At 43.1% G+C, this 25,803-nt stretch overlaps 1 protein-coding gene across 1 annotated transcript in view; it reads left to right on the forward strand.

Moving 5' to 3' along the window:
* The window catches only part of RSF1 (remodeling and spacing factor 1), a 103,863-nt gene that overhangs the window by 43,176 nt on the left and 34,884 nt on the right, over window positions 1–25,803 (forward strand). Inside the window, exons 2-6 of the mRNA XM_019530434.1 lie at window positions 11,718–11,809; window positions 15,673–15,765; window positions 16,641–16,846; window positions 20,114–20,268; window positions 22,758–24,484. Coding sequence (XP_019385979.1) covers window positions 11,718–11,809; window positions 15,673–15,765; window positions 16,641–16,846; window positions 20,114–20,268; window positions 22,758–24,484 — 2,273 coding nt within the window. The remainder of the gene's footprint in view (window positions 1–11,717; window positions 11,810–15,672; window positions 15,766–16,640; window positions 16,847–20,113; window positions 20,269–22,757; window positions 24,485–25,803) is intronic.

Here is a 25,803-nt window from a genome sequence, read left to right on the forward strand (position 1 = left end):
GGTGGACCAACACCTGCAACAACATTAGTTTATTGTGTCTCCATTAAATGCTCCTTGTTCCTGTCCCTCCCATCCCAAAATACACACATTTGTGGCTCATAACTGAATAATATACTTATGGATGTGCAGTTTTATGATAGCTGTATCAGCTGAAGCAGCTTGCATTTCATCTCTCCAGGCTTCTGCTGTGGTGTTGTCTAGGCCCAGGGGTATCAAACTCATCAGGACCCATGGACTAAATGAGTGATGTGAGACTCTTCCAATGGCTGGATAAACAGCGTAGGACCAGCTCTGTGGGCTGGATTGGGTCTGTGGACACCCCCCTATTGCATACAGATGCCAGATCCAGCACCCACTCCATCCGGTCCAGAATTGTGCCATGTGTGGTGCCTGCTCTGATCAGTCTGGGACACAAGCTGTATGCAGCCTCTGCTCTAGCTGGTTTGGGGCAGGCACCGCATGCAGTGCCGTTCTAGACCAGCAAGAGCATAAGCTGGATCCAGCATGTGCGGGACCCACAGACCTCTCCTTCCCCCTCCTCTTGCCAGCGATGATGCTGCATTCGGCATGTGCTCTGGCTGATTCAGAACTACACCACCTGTGGCACCTGCTCCAGCCAGTCCAGGGCCCATACGGCATGTGATTCACATCCCAAACCAGCTGGAGTGGGTGCTGCATCCAGCAAGTTGGGGAATGGGTCACAGACTGTCCCCACAAGGACGCTGCATACAGTATGGGTCCCAGAGTGGGCTCTGTATGTCCTAGTCCCTATGCATGCTGCATGGGGTGAATGGGTAAATTCAAGATCCAGAGCGAGCACTGGAGGCTAGATGATGGGTCCCTGTGGGGCCAGATCTTTGACACTCCTGGATTAGGCAATCTGGTTGCTCAGTCTGCTTTTCAAACTCTTTTTTCTCAGTGGCTGCTAACTGGACTTAACTTTCTGACACATTCTCTGGCTCTATGAAATGTCAAAGAGAACGTGCACTGAAATCCTGTTAATTCTTCTGGATGCTTGGTAGGGAAGTGACCAGTTTATTACAGAAGTATTTCAAATGTGTAAGCTGAATTGTCACAACCAGCTTAACTTTTCACTTCTTGCTGTCTTTTCATAATATTGTTCAACTGTTCGTAATAATGCGGTACATGAAGGAAAGTCTGTAAGAACATACTGAAAGTCTGTCTGACTCCTATCCTGGGGGTCTTTAAGAAGAGGCTGGATGAACACCTTGCCGGGATTGTTTGACCCCAGTACTGTTTCCTGCCATGGCAGGGAGTCGGACTTGATGATCTGCTCAGGTCCCTTCCAACCCTACGAACTGTGAAACATTGAAAAATAAGAAACGATCTGAACTGTATTGTAAAAAGTGAGTGCTGCAACAACATTACTGATAGGTTCTGTTATTTCAAGGGCCAAACCAAGTAAGGCTTAAATAGGCAAGAATACTTGTCGGAGATATCTTTTATTGGACCAGCTGCACAGTTAGGATAGACATAGGCAAGCTTTTAAGTATCTCCTTAGGACTGTCACAGAAGCAAGTGCAGCAGATTTAAGTAGCAGATGGAAGAAAAGCTTGTGTAAAACTCCAGGTGTGAACAAAAACAGGTTATAAGATAAATAATCAGGTAGCTAACAGGCAGGAGAGGTGCAGTAAAGGCCCCATAAAGGAGGCACAAGATTGTTTGGGGAGGGTTCTTATCACCTGTGAAGTGCAGAGGTTAGCGAGAATCAGCTGGTTTATAATGGACTGTGAAGTCATTGCCCCTGTGAAGTCCCTGGTACTTAGTGTCTACAGGCTAATGAATTTCTGTTCCCAAGATCATCTTGTAGGGGTATTGGGTAGATTTCCTTAGAGCACAAGAATTGGGAGGTCAGTCAGCAAGTGACTTCCGCTGTGAAAATTGAAAAGTATTCTCCTGCCTGTGTTCTGTGTCTCGGTCCTTTATCTGTTTTCAGCGCTCATATGCTCTGGTATATCGTTTTTGTTTGGTTTCTACCCACAGACTTGCCAGACTTCCTCAGTGTGAAGAAGGATGTTTGTACCCAAAAGCTTGCTTAGAAGAATTTTTCCAACTATTTGAGTTGGCGTAATAAAAGACATCACATTTACCCAAAGAACCTTGTCTGCCTATGCCTTTAGACCAACACGGCGAGAACCTATACCCCTGAATAGTTGTCATGAGGGCATCTGGTGCACTGGAGGAGGTTAGGATGTTCTGGGGTAGATACATGTATGATCTGTGGATTCTGAAGGTTTTGTTGCAGGGAGTGTTGGTTGTTGTGCCAGTAGAGTTGTGTTGACAGGTCTTGCATTTATTAAGGCAGAGCTGGGTTCCATTAGGTGCCTATTGAGCAGTAGAAAGTTTACTTCTGATGATAAGTTGGCCACGGTTAGGGGTCTGTTTGAAAGCCAGGAGCAGGGGTGGGGGACACTGGGAATATTTTTCTTAAGATCTGGTCCCTTTCCAGAATATAGGCTGTACTAACTTGATGATCCTTCCTTAGGTTCAAGCATGGGGATATGTGACAACCAAGGGTGTGCCAGCAGTGGGCTTTTTATTCTTGTGTTGTAGGGTGCTTTGGGTGTCTGGGTGACTCTTTCAAAGATATGGCCTATTTCTCTGTTGGACTGTCCTTGGCGGCTAACGGGGCAGTTTTTAGTTTGGCAAGATATATGTCACAGATATTCCCCTCAGAGTAGACATGGTGGTATCTGAGGGCCTGGTTTTTGAGGGTGGTATCTGTGGGCCTGTAGATTGCTGGGGGGGTGGGGGTTGATGTGTTTGGGGTGATGGGTGCCCTCCTCTATGTAGATTGTGGTGTCTAGAAAGTTGATGTTAGTGTAGGGGCACTGGGTGTAGCCATCTTGGTCTAAAGAGATAGGCAGACAAAGTTCTTTTGGTACATGTGATATCTTGTATTAAACCAACTAAATAGTTGGAACTATTAGTGAACACAAAACAACAGCAGACTCTCCCTATGCCTGAAGAAAGGTGTTTGTGCCCAGTAGCTTGCAAAGACAATTTTTCCGCCTATTTAGTTGGTCCAATAAAAGATATCGCATTTATCCAAAGAACCTTGGTTGCTGATAGTAGTAGGCATATTCAAGAGAGAATTTGATTTGAAGGGTGTAGTTGTTAAACCTGCCGTGGAAGCCAATTAATAAGTCCAGGTGTGTAGTCTAGATGATGAAAATATCAACTATGTTGTACAGTTACAGTGCAGGTTTGGTGGTGCAGTTTTCTAAAATCTCTTCTTCCAGGTGGCTTATGAAGAGATTGGCATATTGGGGAGCTGTGCTTGGGCTCATAGCTATGTCCATGGTTTGGAGAAGTTGTTGCTTGTTGAAAGTGAAGTTGTGGGGAGGATGAAATGGATGATTTGTGCAACATTCTGTGGCTGAAATCTGAGTGTAGTCCATTTTCCTGTAGGTATTTCAAGCAGGTCTTCGTGGTGTGGAATATTAGTATACAGGCTGTGACATCCATGATTGCAGGTATGGCCTTCTCAGGGAGGTGGTTGATGTTCTGAATCTTGTTGAGAAAGTCTGTTTTGTCTTGTAGAAAACTTACTCTTTGGGTGACAAGTGGTCCCAAATGGGTTCTCTAAATTCTGATTGCTCTTCAATCAGGGTGTCACAGTTGAATATGGTGGAGTTTGCCAGAGTTGCCTTCTTTGTGAACCTTGGGTAGCATATTAAATGTTCCTGGCACAGAAGAGGAGGGTGTGGGGGGAGTATTAGTAGCAGTATTTTTTTTCCCTGAAGTGCTGCAGAAAGGATTGGATAATATTTTCTATTAGGGTTGGCAAGCCGGTTAATTGATTGGTGAGATATTGTCAGTTGATTTGCCAGTTGACTGCATGTTTTTTGACTGGTCAAAGATTATAGCAGTTTTACAAAAAAGCTATACTTTTTGGTAGTTTTCTTGACAGACATGATTTTTTATTGTTTGTTGACACGTCTTAATAGAAAACTTGCTTTTTTCTGTGTATTATTTGGACCTGTTGGCAATTTTTTACAATTTTTGACCAATATTTGACTGGTTAATTGAGCAAATTTTATCTGACTGATCAGATACCTAACCCTATTTTCCAGTACCAGAGCAAATATTGGTGTGGGGTCCTAACCAAGTTCTTTATAGTAGTTGGTGTCCAACAATGGTCTGTTAGCCTCACTGATGTAGTCTTTACCATTGAGGATGACCATGGCTCCCCCTTTGTGTGCTGGTTTGGTTACTATTTTGTTGTTGGATCTTAGGAACTGCATGGCTTTTCTCTGGTGCTCCTGGCTTTTGTTGAGTATTTTGGTGTTAGCTTTCTCCCTGAAACAGTCCATGTAGTAGTGCGATGTGTGGTCCTGGCCACAGGGAGGTGTCCGGTCAGATGTTTTGTTGCTTTTTGTTTTAGCTCTTGTGGTAGGAAGATTGTCAGAAGTGGTTCTTTACTGGTTGTATTCTTTCAGGTGAAGTTTGTAGTTGAATTCTTCTAATTCGCCCCCTATTAGCATCTTATCAGGTTGTTTCCCTGGGCAGAAGTTCAGGCCTTTGGAGAGTACAGGTATTTCAGAGTGGGGTAAGCAGTATCGTGAGAAGTTAATGATATTGGTCTTCTGGTGCTCTCTTGATTCTCTCTTGTGTTGTCGGTGCTGTGCCTGCGAGGTAGCTCTTGTTGAGATGGCTGATACCACTTTTTCCTTTTATGTAGGATGGCTGTTGTCAGCTTTTTTTAGTGGCAGGTTTGAGTCTGCTGCAGCATCAAGGTATAACTCCAGGTTAATCTCTCAAATTTAGTTTGGCAAGATGTATGTCACAAATATTCCCCTCAGAGCAGACATGGTGGTATCTGAGGGTCTGGTTTTTGAGGATGGTATCTGTGGGCCTGTAGATTGCTGGGGGCGGGGGTTGATGTGTTTGGGGTGATGGGTGCCCTCCTATATTTATCTCTTGTAAGTAACATAAGTAAGTACTGTACTTACTTGAATATAAGACACAGTTTTTCCCCCAATCAGCACAGGGAAAAGAAGTTCTTTGTCTTATATATTCTCATATAAGGAAACCTCATTGAATACATTGTCTGTCACTAAGCTGCTGCCAAAAGCAGCACATTCTCAGTAATAGAAACCAAATATGGAGTTGATTAAATGCAGTCAACCCTGAGCATGAATATAAAACACATGGTCCATACTGGGCAAACTTACTGATGGGAACCTACCACAAGGATAGGTGCAGCCCATCTGAATAAGATATGTAATAGTGCCCATTGCTGTCAGTCCCTTGTGGCACTGACTTTTAAGTCATGGTGAGCCACTACATTGAATACATTTCAACTTCCTCTTCTCTTGCACAGTCTTTCTTTCCCTTTTGCAGTGATTCCTGTTTCTCCACAAGCCTGAAATGTTTGGCATATGTCACCAAACAGTTCAACAGGAGTCCCTCTGTTGCGTCCTCTCTTCCTGGTACATGTTATTAGCGTGGCCTCCCTCCCCATGAGTTGAAGCCAGATTAGGTTGCCCTCTGCCTTATCTGCATGTACATTTTTGGAGGATCCCAACACTCATGACAAGAAAATCTAGTTTGTCATGAGCAAGAGCTTATTAGCACATAGGTCCATTGTGGGGGGAAATCTGGAGTACATACACATACTGAGCAGAGCTGAGCTATGGGGTCACCATGGCTTGAAACTAGGGATGTGAAAAGTTAAACAGTTAAATGGTTAAACAGTAAGTATATTTATACTGTTAATGCATCGCACTTAACGTTTAGCATCGGACACAGTCTGGTAGGCAAGGGAAGGAGCACAGGAATAACCGCCCCAGGAAGGCGGCTATTTGCAGCATGCAGCTCCACCTCTGGATTCCTAAAGTTCCTGCAGCACACCCCTGACTTGAGAGGGAAGGAGGAGGGAGAGGGGACTAGTTGAAGCACATGGATACTAGGCATGCGTTATTGGTTAACCATTTAACTGATATCATTAGAGGAGCTTAAATGGATAATTATTTAAGCTCTATTTATATTTCTATTTAAAATGCTGTTGACTGCTGGGGCCTAGCCCAGTGCATTTAATGGTAAATCATGAGCCTTTCAGCTTTGGACTAATATAATGCATAATTTGTACTATATACAGGTAGGTACAAGGTGCTGCTTAAAAATGTGTTTATGAAGTACCTGTGCTAAAACTTGCAGCAGCGTCAGAAAAACCAAAATGCATCAGTTCTGGATGAACTAAGTCTGTGGATACCCATAGTGATTGTCCTGTATTCGGATGAGTCCAGGCAGGGTTATTTCAAAGTCATCATTGTCAAATTTTCCCCTTACTTCCATATGTTCAAGGAGAGTGGAATCTGACAGTAAGGAGGGGACAAGAGGTTGCAGGAGGATGAAGATGGGGGGCAGACGGCAAGGGGACTTTCTGACCCCCCCCCCGATTTATTATCCCTGCTGTAGCATGGGGAGGGGGACAAATTCAAGGGAAACCTCCAATAATTAATTTCTGTACCTGGAAAATTATGTATAATTTTCCCATATATAGAATCTAATTATTGGGGGGCTACATTATATTCAGGGTTGTCTTATAGTTGAGTAAATATGGTATGCCCTATTTAAATTTATCTCTTTTGGAATAGGTCAGGCAAAGACGGTTTCTTTGTTTTTCTGCAGTTCTCGTACATAGTTCTGCATCATATTTGGAGTTTTGTATGTTAGCTAGAGGATTGCAGAGGATAGAGGGGCCTTAAATAGTTTCTTTTAAACCAGTGGGGCCAACTTTGTTGACAGGTATACCACAGATTATCCCCACACCCTCTCTGATCTGCCACTCTGCTTTCTGTTCCCTGCCCTGTGCTTCGTACCTGATCTAAACAGGGAGCTCTATCTGCCATTGTGCTGCCTGTCCCCTCCCCTCTCTGCCACTTGTCATACACAGAGGCTGCCCATACCAGCTGTGGCATCTGTGCCGTAGGTTGGCCACGCCGGTTTTAAACAAGCACGCTAGATACCTACTAAGTATGTGCAGAATTGACTTTCCTTTGGGCTTTTTATAACTCGCCCCCATTTCCTCAAATGACTGACTCCTCCTCAGTAAGGGCTTTTCGAAATGACCATGAATTCTAGTTTTGAGATCAGAATACAGGACATGCTTCTTCAAACTAGGTTTCCAAAAACTAAATGCTCACATCAAACAAATTGTGCCTCGGGAACAGAGCAGTGAGGGCTCAGGCTGCAAGGTGTCAAGTACTCTGGTTCAGTCCAGCACCACCCATAAACACATGCTCGGCATAAAGCACAGGAGTAGTTTGGTTGACTTCAGTGCTGCTCAAACCCTTGAAGCACTTTGTGCATAACTAAATCCATAGCTGGATTGCCTGGCACCTTGCAGAGTCACTCTCTCCTCTTTTAAAACGGGCACTTGGGAACAACAGTGAATCGCATCAGCTCTTACAAAGAAAACCCAGGGAAGAAGTATTAGTGTATAGAAATCAAAGACAAACAACTGTACACAACACACAAAGGCTCCAGGGGTGGGTGTTTTTCTGTCACACACACTCGGATATGCTCTCATGCACATTCACACTCGTACATACTCTCTCATGTCCACGCTGTCACACTAACATGCGCTCTCCCTCTGTCTCATGCAGCCACTGTCTCTAACACACACGCATGCTTGCATGCACATTTAAAATTGAACTGGACTAGATGGCCCAGGAGGACCCTTCAAAGACTGTTCCAAATCTGCCTCTCTGCTCACACAGACACGTCTCTATATTTAATGTTAGCCTGCACCTGGTTTGTAGGTTGCTGGCTATTGATCGTTAAGGATCCTGGTTTTCTCTGTTAGAAAATCAAAAATTCTCTGATTAATACCCCCAAATTCTTTGATTAACCCCCCCAAAATCTGTGTTCTTTCACTATTAAAATGAAACTCCCTGTATATGTAGGTATCAGTAGAATACAATGTTATATTGATACATATACAATTTTAAAGCAGTTTGGAAGCCTACCAGTGTCTCAATCATTATAATAAAATAAATTCTACATACCTTCATATTTTGGCATTTGATTTTCTTGGGTTTTTTTTATCATGGAAAATCAGAGCTCCCTCTGCCCCCTTTGCTCAGCAGGACGTGGGTCCAGCTATGGCTGTTCCCCACCACCACTGCTTTGTGGCACCGAGCAGCCCTGACATGCTGGTGCCCTGCCCCTGCTGGTGCCCCTCATTCCCGTCCTGAAGCCCCCTGCCCTCCCCACCTGTCCCCCACCCCCAGGCCCCAGCTGAAAAAAAGCATAATTTAAAAAACAAGGCTGATGCCTCCCAGAGCAGATATTCATTTCTTCTGACAAGCGCACTCTTTAAACCTGCAAGCAAATTTAACACACTGGTAGCAAAATACCTGCAATCTGCCCTGGCTGAAACAACAAACTGTTCGGTAGCTTGCGACTTGGCCCAGATGCTGCTTCTGCTATTAAATCCATGCTGAGAAGGGGGTGTAAGGAGCCTCTGGGCTGTTCTGGGACTTCTGGGCAGCAAAGCCCGACTGAAAGAGTTTCTGCTGGAGCTGGGCTGAAGTTAGACTGCCCTCAGCAGAAACGTGGGGGTGTTCCTGTGCTTGGAAGTGTCCCAGCCTGTCCCAGGCAGTCCGACCATGTCTTACAATTGCAGTCATAGACCACGAGGGCCGGAAGGGACCTGGGGTGGTCACATCTAATCCTGCTCAAAGCAGGACAAACCCCAGCTACATCATCCTGGCCAATGGTGCTGGATTGCCCCAGTAAATTTGAATGAGGATCCCAATAGGTGTAAATGCCTGCCCTGAGAGCAACAGCCCTATTCCTAGGTTGGTTTGTGCTCCCCAGACTGGTAACTGGGAGAATACAGCAGATGCAATGGAGGTGTTTCACAGATTCACAAAAGTTTAGGGCTAGAAGGGACTTTGTGAGATCATCAGGTCCAGCCCCCCCTGCTCTGGGTAGGAAAGACTGGTGGGGTCAGATCTCCCCAGCAAGGTGTGGATCCAGTCTCCTTTTGAAGATCTCCAGGGTAGGTGCCTGCACCACCCCCGCTGGGAGTCTATTCCACATAAACAGTGACGTTTTTTCTTATGTCCAGTCTGAAACCTTCTTCCAGTAGTTCATGATCGTTGCTCCTGGTTTTCCCCTGGGGCGCTTTGCTGAACAGTTGTTTGCCTAGCCCCTGATGTATTTCTAAGCTACATTTGTGTTGAGAGGGACACCACTCACCCTGGAGTGCAGAGACCAGACAATGGGGCCAGGAGGGAAAGCAGGGGAGGAATTGCCTCCCCTTTCCCTTGCTACCCAAGCCACCTGGGAGCTTACAAGCAGTAATTTGGGCTTGGTTTGGATGCCCAGAAACCTCACGCATCCTGCTCCTGGTCTGCCCTTCCTGGCAAGCCAGGGGCTGATGGGCAGCCTCAGGAATCTGACCAGCCGGGGAAGGAGGGAAGCCTCCCAAGGCAGAAGCAGCCTCTCTGGGGCAGGGCAGGGCGCTGATCGCCTCCTTACTTTCCACCAGCTGAAGTGGTTCCTGCTGCCCTCACCAGGAGCCAGGGCAAGGTTGCAAGGTGGGCAAGTTGGAGCTGCAAACACCGTGGCTCTGCGCTGCACAGCTGCATGGCTCTGAGCCGTGGTGGGGAGCCTGTGCCTGAGTCACTAGCTAGATGCAGGCAGCTCCGCCTCCCTGTCCTTCCCTCCCTCGCTGCATTGTTCCCCACTGGTCCTGCTCCTTCCCCTCCCCTCTATTCTGTGGGATCCCCTCACTTCTTCACTCGTCTCTTCTGGGTCTCTCCTCCGCACCGACCCTCACATCGGTTTCCCGCTTTAAAGGGGAAAAAACATGATTTTCCATGGGAAACAGAAAACCCGGACCCCTGTTGGTTACATAAATGTTCTGCTGCTGTTCAAGTAAAAATAACCTTTCTCACCTAAACCACAAACTTTGAACTTGCTTTATGAAAAAAAAAAAAGGCATTTGTTTTAAAGATACTTATTAGCTAGCTGGAGGGTACAAAGGAAATGAAAGGGGGAAATTTGCACTATAACTCAGGTCTTGAGTAAAGGATTTAACGCAAGTGATAGTGATGGCAGAAACAATTTTTCAACAACAGGGCTAGTGAATCTAAAGGTCAGTAGGAATCAGGCCGTAGGGCTTGTGCCATGTAACAGCAGTGTATCAAGGCCACTAGAAGCAAAAGGTTTGATAATGTTTGGTTTTTATTTATGAAAAAAGTATTGTGTAATGAGCAGCACAGAAAGGTTTTAAAAAACACAGTGTAAAGTTTTATGTCTATATTGTACACAGCTAGTTTTATACAGTCTTATATGCAAATTGCATATATGCAAATTGTATATATGCAAAATGTTCAGATTTTGTAAAAACTAGTAGATCCCAGTTCTTGGATGACAAATCACAAATAATTTTGAGTTTTGTAGCAGCTCCTAAAAATATACAAAACCCAAAAAGCACAGATGGTCAAAGTGACCTAAAGTAGTGGTTCTCAACCAGTGTGCTGTGGGGGCCCCTTTGGGGGTGCTGCAGTGGCGGTGACCAGATAAAAATGTCCCCACTTCCCTCTATTAGGGCTCTCTAATCAGCCTGAAGCAGGCCTTGTGCTGTGCAGCTCTTCCTGGTCTGTCCCCACCCCCTACGCTCCTCCTGGAAGCAGGCGGAGGTGGAGCTGTCCTGCCCGCCTCTGTCTGGGGGAGTGTCAGGAGTGCCAGGCCGGAAATTGCTGCACAGCCCGAGGCAGCTCCTGCCTGCTTTAGGTTAATCAGAGCCATAATATAGCAGTATGTGCACGTGGCACAGCTCTTCCCAGTTGGGTGTGCAGTACAGGGCATTTTTATCCAAGTTTCACAGTCCTTCCCAGCAGCTGAGCCCAGCTGAGATGCCCTCGGGTATCCTGAGCCAGCACCAACAGTGGCTTTCAGCTAGGGGTATCGCTGCATTAAAAAAAGCGGTACTCTTGTGCCTTGGCCCTGAAAAAGTTGCGAACCACTGTTCTAAAGCCTACTGAAGTGCTGTTGCATAGCATTGCCACTTGGTGGTGCCAGGTGGAATTATAAGTCACAGATGCCGAGTGAGAGAAATCCCCTGAACTAGCAAACATCTCTGTATCACTAAGCTCTCTGTACATTGATAGTTTAGCCGTGCTAGGGCCTTTGCCATACTACAGCCCCTGTGGTCGATGAGAGACCTTAAGCTGGATCCAGTTTCCCTCCCCCTTGTTATAAAAGAGAGGGGATTGATGCACAGTCATTCTCTGGGGGGCTCGGTCCCTGAAACTTGCTGCGTCTGACCCCTGGGCCTGAATTTGGAGATGTTGCTATGAATGACTATTGATAGAGTTTCGGAGAGACTCGAGGGGGCCTGCTCCCTGTGATTAATGAAAGATTTTGGAGGTGTCTGTTTTGCTTAGTTCCTGTGAAATTATTATTTTAATGCTGCTGGGATTTTCTTGTCATCACTGATGTATTAGGACATTTGAGTGCCTTGGGTAGGGGTCATGCTATGGTTTTAAATAAAATACATTTCTTTGTTTAGATGTAGGTTGATTTTGCTTTTTTATTGTAGAAATCTTGGTGTGGGGTTTGGAATGGTTAATACCTTACTAAGATTGTCAATGTATTATCTAAACACGGTACACTGATAATATTTAGGGGTGGTCATTGTAATATTTATCTTTTCTTTTCTCTCAAAACTGCAGTTCCCAGAGAGTTGGTGGACCTTCACTTGAAGCTGATGAGAAAGATTGGGAAGTCTGTCACAGCAGACAGATGGGAAAAATACTTGATCAAGGTACAATAACTTTGTTGTCTTGCTCTGAAATGATGGAATCTGTGATGAGGTCTTGTGTCAGAAATCCTTGGTATGAATTTTAGTGAACCTTGGGCCGTGCTATAGCCAAAAGCAGTGTGTATGCCCAGACTCTAGTTGAATAATGTTCTAGCCTGACTTTCAGCCTGCTTGGGTGTACCACAAATCACTGAAAATGCATATCCTGCATGGAGAAGATTACAGACATACAAGCATATGCAAAACCTTGAAAAAGCATATGCAAAACCTTGAAAATTTTGGACATTCAAGTACAGGAGCAGATCAGAGTTTAAGAATGATAGAAGCCAGAGCAGTGAGATTATCAGCTGTATAGCTATTTATCCGTAACTCTGATATGAGGGGATTTGCCAGCTTTATGCTCACTGATAAAGATTTTGTGATTATTCATATCAGCTGACGTAGAATGGCGTAAGTTGTGGGAAAATATACAGTATTTACTTGAATCCAGGATGAGTTTTTTCATCCCCATTTAATATAGGGAAAAAGAAACCCTTCTCTTAGAACAAGTACAAGGTGGGGGTTGAATACGAGATGGCAACCACAGGTTGGGGCTGGGGCCAGAGGTAGGGCCAAAGCCGGAGCTAGAGTCAGGGCTGCTGCCTGCCCCCTACCTCTGCAGCCTTGCCAAACTCCCCAACCTTTGCTGCTCACCCTCTGGCTGTGGGTGTGCTCCAGCATGGAGCATGTGTTTACTTCAGCCCTGGCTACTAATGGGGGAGTAGGTACTGAGCAGGGGGGCAGGGAGAGGGAGCAAGTGCTGGGGGGATAGAAGATAGAGGTCATGCTGCTTGACCTTCCTGCTACTGCTTGCCCCCTTGCTATCTCCCTTACTTTCTGTCCCCTACTGCTTCCCCCACCTCCTGGCCCCTGCCACTGCTTTTCCTGCTATGGTGGTGGGGGGGGTATGAATTTAAGATGACCCTCCAATAGTTAGAATCTAGACATGGGAAATTATAACAAATTTATACATTTTCTATTTCTAGAATCCAATTATTGCTATCATCTTTAAATCAGAGTTGTCTTGGATTTGAGTCATTATGTATCAGTGCAGAAGCATTCCTTGGCCTTCATATTGCTGTGACTTAAGTCAATGGTTCTCAGCATTTTTAGTCTCAGGCATCCCTCCATAACCTTTCTAAATTTAGCAGCATCCCAGTTGAGAACCACTGTGATAAAGGAGCACAAAAGAAACCACATGGTGCTGGAACTGGGTGCTGGATCCAGCATGCAGGGCCCAGGCTCCCTGCAGGCCCAGACATTTGGCAGCAGAGAAGTGCTACTGCTTTCCCATCAGAGATGACCCAAGCAGGGTGTGGGGTTTGAGGTCCGGGGCAAATCAACCTGTGTGGGGCCCTGTCCCTGTGTGCCCCGGAGCCAAAGAAGGCAGTGGTGGATTGGGGGGTGGGCTGCCGAGAGGCCGAAGTTTAGACTTCAAGTTAATTGTGTCTCTTTAAAAAAAAAAAAAAATCTTAATTTTTTTAAGAATAGGATTATTACATAAAAACCTGTTTTTAAAACGAATAGCACAAAGTAAGCCTAGGCAGCTTTCCCTCCTCCCAGCATCTCTTACAGATCAGGGCTTCCTGTGCTACTTGTGTGGGCTGGGTAAGCAAGCATGCAGCTCAGCTCTTTAAGACAATCTCTGACATGGTCCAAATCTGCCTGTCTTAGGTGTGCCAGCAGGAATAGTCCTCATCGGAGATGCCAGTACTTGCAGACAGGCCTTAAGGAGTAACCACTGGATTCCACCTTCTTAGAGCTTTTTTTTTTTTTTCAAACCTACCTACCTATGTGCAGCTCTTAGCTGGTTCTTTATCTTTCCATATATCTAAGAGTTTTCATGCATGACACTTTCTTCACAGAGGCTACGCATTTAAAAATACTGAACAATATGATTAATATGTTTAAGAGCCACCAGTATTGGTCTATATTAATCCATTGTTTGATAAGCCTATGTGCCATGGGGATTCATAGGTTAGCCTTTCCCTTTTACACACCTTGGTTCATACCTCCTTTATTCTAGGAGAAAAATAGTCTTACCCTAGTCCAAGGCTATCCAAGTTCCAAGCAGCTAGGGGGTCATGCAACCCACAGGCCACATCAGCAAGGGCGTCCATGTGGCCTTGGGCTCCATGTCTCAGTCTGGTGTGGATCATTGAGCGTGCAGCTTCCATCACTTGGAAGTTGCACTGTTCTTTTCAAGTGGATATTTGCAGTAGGTCAGTGGTTTTCAACCATTTTTCATTTGCGGGCCCCTAAAAATTGTGAATGGAGGTGCAGATTCCTTTGAATTTAAAGGCTGGGTATTCACGTTGTAAACCACTGCACTACATAGCTGTCCCCAGTTAGAGATTGTACTACTTTAAGTAACCAAACACTTCTTTTTTTCCTTGTGAAACATGCTCCCTCATGACCTCCACTTCATAGAAAACTTTTTAAAGGTTATTATTCCAACACTGCATTGGGTAGGGTTGCCGTTGATCCTATGTACCCATCTTTCATCAGCAGCACTCTTCCCTACTTTTCTTTGTCCATCCATTTGTTTTGTATTCGTTTTTAAAGATGGTCCTAGTTTAATGTCTTAAAATATATCTTAAATGCTTTGAGAACAGGCACTCCAAGGACCTCAGTGCTTTATAAATAATGTAGTCATTTCACAAAATGGAATGCATTTATCAGTTACATGTGCAGCTGTAGTATGACTGGAGATTGGGATCCCGCTGTGCTTGGAAAAATACAACCACACACTAGGAGGCAGGGGCTGCTCCAGAGTCCAGAAAATTTATGTACTAAATCCGGGAGCTCTAATTCTGGCCCGTGGGTCAGATCTGGCTTGTGATGCCATGTCACTTGGCCTGTAGGGCTCCCCATGGGTCTGGAAATTTGGCAATGGGAGACAGGGCCATCCTTGGGGGTGGGGGCGAATTGGGGTGACTGCCCTGGGCCCCATGCTTTTGGGGAGCCAGGCGGAGCAGCTGCAGGGACTCAGCGCCACTGGCAGCTTCACGTCCAGCTGCTCAGCACCCCCCCTCTCCCCCTCCGCTGCCGAATCCACCTCCAGCTTCTTCACATCTGGGACACATGTGTGCAGGGCCCTGCACAGGCTGATTTGCCCTAGGCCCCGCACCCTGCTCAAGTCATCTCTGATGGGAGAGCAGTAGCACTTTTTTGCTGCCAAATGTCCAATCCCAGCCCAAGATGGGTGAGAGGGGATGACACTGGCCCCCTGGGGGACAGAAAGAGGGTGGTATGTGGGCCAGGGAGTGGACAGTAGGGCCCAATCTGGTCCACAGATGGCCTGATCTGGCTTGCAGACAGGCTCCAGGTCACTTATCAGGCCTGTGGGGCGGAGAGATTGAGCACCACTGGACTAAATAGGTGGGACTGACAACAAGGAACAAGGTAAGGAAGGAATAGATGCACACAGAGTTGAAGTGACTTGCCTCAGTTCACACAGCAGGTCAGAGGTAGAGCTAGGAATAGGAGTTAGGTCTGCTGACTTGTAGTCCAGTGTCCCAGCCACGCTGTCTCCAAAATGCTTAGCACTAAAAAAGTTGACTAGGTGATGTTCAAGTTCTAGAGGATTTGCCTTTTTAAAACTTAGGGAAGATGAGCCTAGTGTCTGCCCACCCATGCATGGTTTCATCTTTGGGCATGGGGGAGGACGGGGCGGGGGGTTGTTGTGTGTAATCTTTTGCTTACAGGCATTAAACAGCTTGTGGATAGAAGTAAATACTTGTATTACCACAAAACAGTCCTTGTATGTAGGGTTTCAAGTTACCTCCATCCACTAACATTAATTAATTGACAATTTCATCTTACAGATATGCCAAGAGTTCAACAGCACTTGGGCTTGGGAGATGGAGAAGAAAGGATACCTGGAAATGAGCGTTGAGTGCAAACTAGGGATTCTGAAGGTATCGCACTTGCTATTTTAATGAGTAACCTTTTGTCATGAACAGGACGTAAGCTTGGCATAATTGAACACTTCTCAATCTTGTAGTTAGGTATATTAAACTTGGAACTGATGTAACAAACAGATAGGACCAGGCATAGCTTCTGGTGATTTTATCAATGGGATAAATCCCAGGAGAATATGATGTTCTCTACAGATATTCCCATACTTTGTACTGAAATTTTCTTGCAGTTGCCATTCTGCTTGGCAGAGGGTGTTTAACCACACAGTATCACTTCTCTTAATGTAAACTGGCTTACCTCAAAATGATTTTGTCTTGGGCACAAAGGTAAGAATTGGAGCTAATCTTTTGATCTTCAACTCATGAGCAGAAACAGGAGTGAAAAAACACTGGATTACTTCAAAATATCTGAGTTTTACTGTAGATTAAAATACTGAATAAATAATATCTACTGTTCATGTAGGTCATTCATATAAAAGAAGCATCCAGCTTACACACAAAATGTGGACGTTACAGAGTTTCAATGATCAATTTTAAAAGGGAAATAGAAGCATCTATTTGTTTATATATGTATTGCAGATTGCTTTCTTTCTTATGGTATTACAATGTAATGGAGTTCTTTCTGTGGAAGAGAGATGCCTCCGCTCTTCTCTCTCCAAAGATATCTTTACATACACCACTAAAAAGAACTAAAAACATATTTGATTTGACAGGAAAGTGTAGAATGGAGATCCCAATCTAGCTCATTCACAAAACCAGTAAGAGCAGGTTTAAGTAGAGTCCCCAAAGTGCACTACTACAAAAATAAAGGTGACTTTTATAATTTCTGTTCTATATTGATGTCTTTAAAATCTGTCTGTATTGCATTTTTTCAGTACCTCTGTGAGTGTCAGTTTGATGACAATCTAAAATTTAAGAATATTATTAATGAGGATGATGCCGACACTATGCGCATTCAGCCAATTGGTCGTGACAAAGATGGCTTAATGTATTGGTACCAGCTGGATCAAGAGCATAATGTTAGGATGTATGTAGAAGAACAAGATGACCAGGACGGTTCTACATGGAAATGCATTGTCAGGTAGGTCTTTTTTTTTTTCTGTTGCTTGCAACAAAATTTAAATGTTATTAGTGACTATGCAGTTTAGAAGTTGACTTCACTCAGTCTCCATTTATCAAATAGCAGGTTCTGGTTGATTAATTTTTGTCTTTGAGTACTGAATAGCATGTGTATAACTATATTCATGAGGAAATTGGTTTTAGGGTAGTAGCTGGTATATAACTTATTCTTTGGTTCATGGTACCCTTCAGAAAATATATATACAGTATATGTATGAAAGGGAGAATCAGGAGAAGCAGTGGCTTGGGGAGAAAGGGCCTATTGTGTGCTAGCAACATTAAGGACTGGTGAGGCCTTTCATAGAGTATTGTGTCCATTTTTGGGCTGACACTTCAAGAAATCTGGGGCAGATTGAAGAGTCCAGTGGAGAGTGACAAAAATGATTAGAGGCCTGGGAGGCATGTCTTATATGAAGAAAGGTGGAAAGAACTAGGGTTATTTAGTCTGGAGAAGAGAATTGAGAGGCAGTGAGGGTATGGTAACAGTCTTCAAATATCTGAAGGGTGATTATAAAGAAGATGGAGTTGGATTTTTTTCTCAGGGATTGACCAGTTGAGTTTTAGTTTCCTGGAGACACAAAATCACAGTTTAGTCCAAGTAGCCAGGGGTAAACCCTTTTGGAACAGAGCTCAGACTGTGACTAGGGATAAAGTGAAACAGTGCTGCTGAGTGCAGGTGAGGAAGAGGAGCAGAGGCAGAGGGGGAAGGAAGTCCTGAGGTGGAGGGAGGCAGACAGCAGGGGGGGGCAGGCACAAGTAGGGGATATGTTGCTTGACCTCGCTATACCACCTGCTTCCTCACTGCCTGCCCCCCCTGCAGCGATGGGTGTGTGTGTGGCTGGGTGAATTTAAGGCAGCCCTCCAATAATTAGATTCTATACAAGGAAAAATGAATAATGCCTATACATTTTCTATGTATAGACTCTGATTATGAGGAGTTGTGTTAAATTCAAAGTCATCTTAGATTTAAGTAAATATGGGAGATTTTATTTTTCTATATATAGGCCTGGATAAAATAATAGCATCAAGGAAAATCTTAAGAAACCTTAAAATGCAGCTTATATAGTACAATTGTTCAACCTATTCTTTTATATGGATGTGAATCCTGGATGCTGACTTAAGGCAAATGGAAAAAGGCTGCAAGTAGACAGTAGAAAGGAAAATATTTGGTGCAGTACAAGAAAACAAAATATGGAGGAGAACGCGTAATCAGGAGCTTCTGGACATTTACAAAAGACCTGATGTCTTGGGCAAGATAAGAGCACAGAGAATCAAATGAACAGGGAATATCATGAGAACAGATGAGAGAAGGCATACGAGGTTGATTTTGGAAGCTGAGCTGGACGGTATCAAACCTCGAGGCAGACAAAGGCAACAATGGGAAGATAAAATAAAAACTGAGCTGGAAGGATAAGGGAAGATGCAGCAAGGTAGAAGGAGATTGTGGAAGATAGGAGGAGATGGAAGGCTGTAGTTAAGGCAGTTACAGGTTCTTGAGGCCTGGGAGACCAGAAAGCGAGAGAGACGTTTGTACTATGAGATAATTTCCAATGCAAAACCTTTCATTTGGAGTTTATTTAAAATATGCGATAATTGATTTTTAGATTTTTTAATTTTTTTTTGAAGCAAATGATTGCAAATACTGTCTGGATGCATCTACTCATATGCTTTACTGCAGAGCTGACTAATTAGCTCTGCAGTAAAGCGTCACCATCTATTCTAGATCACACCATCTATTTGTGTGCCCATATCACAATAAATTAATTGACTCTGCTGTAGGATAGTACTGTCTGGGACAAGTACTATCAGAGTAATTACGTGCACCAAAACATACATGTAGACAGGGACCAGGGCTGGTTGGGGCATGAGGGTGCTACAGTGAGGGGGCTGCCTGCCAACTAGCCTCAAACTGTAGCATCCTTGTGTCCCAGCCCGTCTGCAGCATGTTGAGCCAGGGTGAGGTAGCCCTGGGGTAGTAGGTTGACCCCCTGGGTCCCCTGCCAGCCTGGGACTGCTCTGTTCCACCTCAAAGTGCTGTGATTCCAGGCGTACATGTAAACACCTCCCAGGAGAAATAAACTCCAGCACGAACTGCACTAGAGTTTATTTTTGTGTCCTAATTACACATGTAGATGCACCCCCTGTATTTTAAATTATTTTATGCTTATAGCGTATTTAAACATCTATAATTTAGCAACTGATGTTGCACAAAAAGTTGCATCTCAAAGGCACTCTCAGTGGGTTATATAACATCCCAGGGTTACCACCAAGGAGATTTTAATAATGTGAATAAAGTAAACACACAAACCAAATCAAGCAAATGCTAAACTACGTTCACCTTGAATCATGGCTGCTATGGGCTGCTTATGCTGGGGGAGTCCTGGCATCATGGGTTTCCAGCCAATTAGTGAATTTTAAAACTTGTCCATATTTCAAGGCTTTTTCTTCCTGTAAAGAAAAAAGAAAAAACAATTTCTGTCCAAAACAACTTGCTGGGTATTTACTTTGAGAGCAGAAGCATGAGATTTCAAATACTACATCACCCTCTTGGGTTCATTATGCAGATTTCAAACACATTGTCTGCTATTGCTGTCAGCTTCCCTGCTTAAATATTTAAATAAATGGTTTTACTTGCCTGAGCCATATATTGCACATAATTTTTTGCCTGAGCCATATATTGCACATAATTTTTCACCTATAAGATCTGCATCAGTATAGTAACTCATCTGAAATAGTCAAGGTTTTCTTAATGCATAATTAACTGAAGGACCTTTGCAAATCTTTTTGCAAATCCTAAGCGTTGTGAGCACCCTTTTCGTTTGTAAGTAGCGTACTGCATGGCCTTCCAATGAAGGAATCTGTCCTCTGGTAATGAAGACAAATGGGCGAAAACACATACTTCATTTGGTGTTTTAGAAAACTAATACACCATTTGTTTAATACCTAGTGGATGCTTAGGTCCAGTGCAAGTTGTTGGGAAGGGTAGAAAGTTGAGGTCACTTAAAAGGGTCAGAAAGGTGATTTTAGCTTTGCTGTGGATAAAACTGTGAGTTATTTCTTCATAAAATCATGGCCAGTTTGATTGGGACAGCTGTGTCACTAATCTTGTGTGTAGTTTGAACTGCATCATTCATTTATACAGGGGTGATCTTGGATTTAAAAAAGAAACCATTTGTGCAAGCCAATAGGAAGGTTACCAAACAACTCATTTCTTTCCTTTCTCATTTAGAAGCCGAAATGATCTGGCTCAGACACTCGAGCTCCTGAAAGCACAAATTGATCCTGCGCTGTTGAAAAACAACAACCAGCAGGACAGTTCATCACGTGAAAGCCCAAGCCTAGAAGATGAAGACACCAAAAAGGAAGAAGAAACATCTACCCCAGGTTTTGTATCCTTATTTTTCACCAAGCTTTAGACACTGTGCTGCATCAGTGTGAATTTTCAACCTCCTGAAAAGGAAACATTCTAGAATTGAGGTTTTTTCTGCTGTCCTTCTGAGCTGTGTACAGTGTTTGATCTGTGTACAAGGAATAAACATCCCGTTGTTTAACGATAGTTTTAAATGCTAACTATCTAGAATACATGAATCTGTTTTATACATCTTATTGTTCAAAAGAATTTGGGAGGAGTACTCAATTTATTTGGAAAATAAATTATACATACAATCCTTTTTTTAAAATAGTTTACCTTTGTTTTTGCTGTACATTTTGAGTTATACTATTTTACAGTCTTGACATTTGTTCTTTTATATTTATTTATCTTTCTTCCATTTGTCGTGTACTGGGTTTTCACTCAACCTTTCACATTCCTAATGGACATCACATTTTTTTCTGTTGATGCAGTACTATAATTCAGGGGTTCCTAACCTTTTTATGTCCCGCCTTTGGCAAACCATGGACTGGAAGTGACTGTGGACCAGCAAACTGCGGACCAGCTGTGACCGGCATACTGCGGGCAGGCAGCCAACCCTTTTTTATACTCAGTATAAAAAAGAATTGGCTGCCAGCCTTCAGTATGCTGGTCACTTCCAGTCCGCGCTTTGCCGATCTGTGGTCACTTCTGGTCCAGCAGCCAACCCTTTGGGTTGTGGCATGGGGGTTGGGAACCCCTGCTAATTGTTTTCAACATAACACTACATCTGTTGTTTTACTTTTGCATTTATACTATAAATTATGGGTTGTTTCCCCAAACCTTCTGTAACCTATTTTGAAAATGAGAGAGATGCTCTCAAAATAATTCTAAATAGTTGGATTTGACTTGATTTAATAATGAATTAATTAAAATTGAATTAATTAATATTGACTTGAATTAATATTGACAGTAAAGACCGATTATCGCATAGCAAGTTAACTGTTCCTATCTTGTTTTTTCTTATCAGCGAAGAGCTGCTATTCCTCGTTGCTTTATTACTGCCGGTTTTTGACATGTTTGATGCAGATGTTTTTAATAGGAATCAGTGAATCTTAAGCGATCTTAAAATCTGTTTAGCTGAATCAGTTTTAAACCTTTTAGAAAATGTCCCTAGTTTAGAAAAATCTCAAGGTAACATGGCACACAGATCCATCAGGAACCCCTAACACCACTACTTGTTGCTTGACTAGCATCCGATGTATATAGCTAACAGAGCTTGCAGTGCTATGCACAGGGGCTTTGTCCATAACGGATATACTCTAGGCCAGAAGTGTCACACTCTCTAGGGGCTCCTTATAGGCTAGATCTGGGCATAGTAGGGTGAGTGGCAGCAGTGGCAGAGAACTGCCCTTGCCACTCACCCCCTGCTGCCAACACTTACCCTGTGTCCCAGGACACAGGCTCTGTGTCCTGGATTTGGCTCTGGATGCTGCCCCTGAATTCCCAGCCCCTCTAGAAGTCCCAGGAGCCAGGCAACACAGCTCCAGGGGCTGAATTCAGCCTGCAGGCTATTTGTTTGGTACCCTGGTCTGGGCATTGTTCTTAGAAACAGTGTATTCTGGGAAGTCAAAAAAGGCCTTCCAGTATTTTGTGGAATTATAGTAGAAGAACTGGTAGAATTATTTTATCTTGTCTTCACCCACGCTTGCATTAAATTAGTCCGGAATGCAACCATTTAAACTGCTCCCCTTCCTAAATTTGCTTACTTCCCTGGAATAGCGTTTAGACAACTTGCAGAACAGATGAAGTCTTTTTTCCTACTAGATGTGAAGTGCTTTACAAGTGATCTAGGAAGTTGAAGTGGTTCTTAGAACGGTAGCTTTCTTCAGGAGAGACAAGGCTTAGAATTGCTGTTGCCTCCTTATATTCTGGGGAGAGAGTAGCTAAGGGACAAAAGAAGAGTGAGAGATTGAGGTCCTGGATAGTGAGGAGGGAAGAGAAGACTGAAAAAAATAGAGGAAGATGCACCAATGTAGTTGCACTCATTTTCTCCTTGGGTAACTACACTGTAATAAGTTACACCAGCGTACAGCTGTATAGTGCACTTCTGGTTCTAATACAAGTAATTCCTTAAAACATTTTAGAGTGAGATCTTTGAAAGCAGAGTTTCACACCTTCTCTCCTTAGGTTTTGAGTAATAAATGTTCTAGAAGCAATAGACTGCCATTCATTATGGCTAAAAGGTCAGCAAAAAAGAGAGGCAAATTTGGAACTTTCCTGAATTCTTTGTTAGGTTTAGATGTTTTTGCTTTTAATTCAACAACTGCAATTCCCTTATATTTTATAGATAACATTTGGCAGTCATTTTGTTAATGCCAGCATCAGAGGAGACAGACGCTTAATAATTTCTGTAGGAAAGGCTTGTTTTGATTATTAGAATATACTGTTAGCTTGATTTTTTTTTTTAACATCCTAGAATTTTTCTGGTTCTTATGTAATAATTGTTTTCTTGTGTTCACAGAAAAGGAATTAAAAATAAAAGAAGAAAAAGAGACAGTGGAGGAACAGTCAAAAGAATTAGAAAGTCTTCCTCCACCTATTACCACAGAAGATGGAAACATGATTAAAGTGGAGAAAGTAGAAGAAAAGGAAATTATAAAACTTCCGGTTATTGTAAAACTAGAGAAACCCCAAGAAAACAATGAGGAAAAGCAGATTATCAAAGAAGAAAGCGATTCCTTTAAAGAAAATGTCAAGCCTTTTAAAGCAGAAGTAAAGGAAATGAAAGTAGACCCAAGGGATTTAAGAGAAGTAAAAGGCAGCACAGATAAAATAGTTCATGAACCTGAGAGATTAGACTTTTGTGTCAATGTCAGAACTCCCCAGGAAATTGTGGAGAAATCTGTGGAGGAAAGTGAGAAACTGAAAAATGACCAGCAGGCAAAGATCCCACTGAAGAAGCGGGAGATCAAACTGACCGATGACTATGACAGCCCAATCAAGGGCCCCTTGTGTAAATGTGTTACTCCCCCAAAAGAGGTCTTGAAAGAGGAAGGGAAACCAGAAGAGGAGGCTTTTAAGCGTGTTCCTACCATTACCGCATTATGTCCTGATGGGAAATTACTAGTCAATGGAGAGGTTAGCTGTGAAAAAGCCCCAAATGTCACCCACAATAATAAGTCAGAACACTCCATCAGCATGAAGGAAGAGAGCAGCAGCTCATTAAAGGAGAAAAATGGTATAAGTGGGGAAAAAGTACCAGACTGTTTAAACTCTGTTTGCAGAATTGTGAAAATATGTGAGGTTGAAAAAACTGTGATGCCTGTGGGAAAAGAGGTAGCAACTACAGTGTCTGAGATTGCTAGTCAGAAAGTGCCTTTAAAAGTGGAATCTAGTCCTATGGAAAAGGAGTCCCTCGACATTATGACTTCTGAGATAATAGTGGAAGACGCCTCAAAAACTGTAGACTGCCCCAAGAGCCCTGAAGAGAAGCTAATTTTGAAAATTAAAAAGGACAGAAGACTTCCACTTAAGGACAGCTTAGAAAAGCTTGAAAAGTCTATGAAGACATCCACTCCTAAAGAGCCACCCAAGGTTGATGTACCAGATGATGAGGGTTTGAAAAGCAAAAGTGAGTCAGAGAAGAAACCTAATTCTCCCAGAGCTGCTGAAACACCTCCATCATCTACTTCTCCTGTTCTTTCAGGCAAGCCTGTTTCAGAACAAGAGGGCTCTGACTGTAAACGCACACTCCCTTGTGACAGCAAAGTACAGGAAAAATCAGACTGTGAAAAGCCAACAGAGGAATTGGAAGTTTCCATGTCAGAACCAGATAAACTAGATAATGCCCAAATCTCTAATGCAGAGGACACTTCAGAGACTGAAAATGAATCTACAGCACAGAAAAGCAAATTTAAATATAAACTGGTTTCTGATGAGGAAGGCTGTATTACAGATAACAAGGAGATAACCTCGGAGAGGCAGAAAGAAGGAATTAAATTAACAATCAGGATCTCTAGCAGAAAGAAAAAGCCTGATCCACCCCCAGAGGATGCCAGTGCTGGTCGTACGTTAAGGAGGAGTCCAAGAATTTCTAAACCTACTCCAAAAATTGTGGAGACTCGGGATCTGAAACCTGACAAAAAACGAATTGAAGATGATGAGGAGAAAATGGCAGCAGGGCAGAAGCAGGACCGAAAAGAGGATGTGAAAAAACAGGAGAAGGAGCCTAATGCTAAAGTCAGCAAGGTAACATGATCATAGGATGTAGGAGGAGATAGTTTAACTGTAAGGAGAAACCACATTTGCATAGGAATGGTGAGAAGTATGCTGTTACAGTGAACTTGTGCATGTGACGGACTCGTAATTTGGCTAGTACAGGTACTGATTTGAGAACAGCTCCAGGGAGAGTGCTAGTTATTAGCATCATCATTTATACATTTCCAGATTCCTACATGAACCCTACCTTTAGAGTAACTACTGCACATTAACAGGGATATCTTCTTCTGGAAAATAAGATACTCAGATGTTCAGGTTGTATTGAAGTGATGTCGTAGCTGTGGTGGTCCAGGGAATCTGCAAGGAGCAAGGATTTTTGTGCGTGATATTTTTTATTGACCAAATGCATCCCAATTGTGCAGCGTGTCCAATAAAACATATCGCCTACAAAATTCTTAGGTTCTTCAGGGTATTTTAAAACCTATAGGTTAGATGTCAGATTAATAAGCTTATGAATATTTATTGTATTGCATATATGGATGCTTGATTGGTGAGTTTGATGACAATGATGAACAGATGGGGACTGAAAAAATTAAAAAGAGTATAGTATTAGCGCTCTGCAGAATTGAACTTGAGTTTTGTTTTTCAGAGTAACTCTTTCAGTGGGGTTATGAAGGAAATTCGTAATTATCAGTTTTTCCTCAGATTGGATCTGGGTTTCATTTTGGGCAGGGGGAAATATACTTTCTCTGAAACGCTTCTGCCTTGCAATCAAAGCTTTCAAAGTTTGAAGGGTAGAAATAATTGTAAGCCTAAAGGAAGACTATACAAAACATGTGCATGCAGCTTGCTTCTAGCTCTGTGTAATTTTAACTCCTTTTATTTCTTTTGAGCCACATACCTTCCTGAAATGATGCATTAAAAAGGAAAGAGGCGGGGGTTTTTTAAGAACAAGTGCACATAATTGATGTGACAGTAGCGACTTGAAATCCAGTTAATTACAAAAGATGAAAGAATTGTTGTTTCAGGTGCCACACTTCTGAGTCTGCCTACTGACTTCTGTAGTTCTACAAACCCTGTTTCCTATTTTAAAAAGTTTCCTCCCCTGTCATACATGAATTTTTCTCACAGCCTGAATGCAAAGGTGACTTCAAAGTGTGTAAATGCTATAGAGGAAGGACTGTCAACTACTTAAAATAAACTACAAAAGTAGTGAGATTTCTCTCCTTTTAGTCCTAATATTCCTAGATGCTACAAGTGAAGTAAGATGTTCACATGTAAACAAGCGAGTGTTAAAATGAAGTCTTTTTGAAAGACCTAGTGATCTAAATATACTTAGTGTTCTAGTT

This window comes from Crocodylus porosus, unplaced genomic scaffold (assembly GCF_001723895.1).
Source record: "Crocodylus porosus isolate Cpor-Errol unplaced genomic scaffold, CroPor_comp1, whole genome shotgun sequence".
Taxonomy (NCBI): domain Eukaryota; kingdom Metazoa; phylum Chordata; order Crocodylia; family Crocodylidae; genus Crocodylus; species Crocodylus porosus.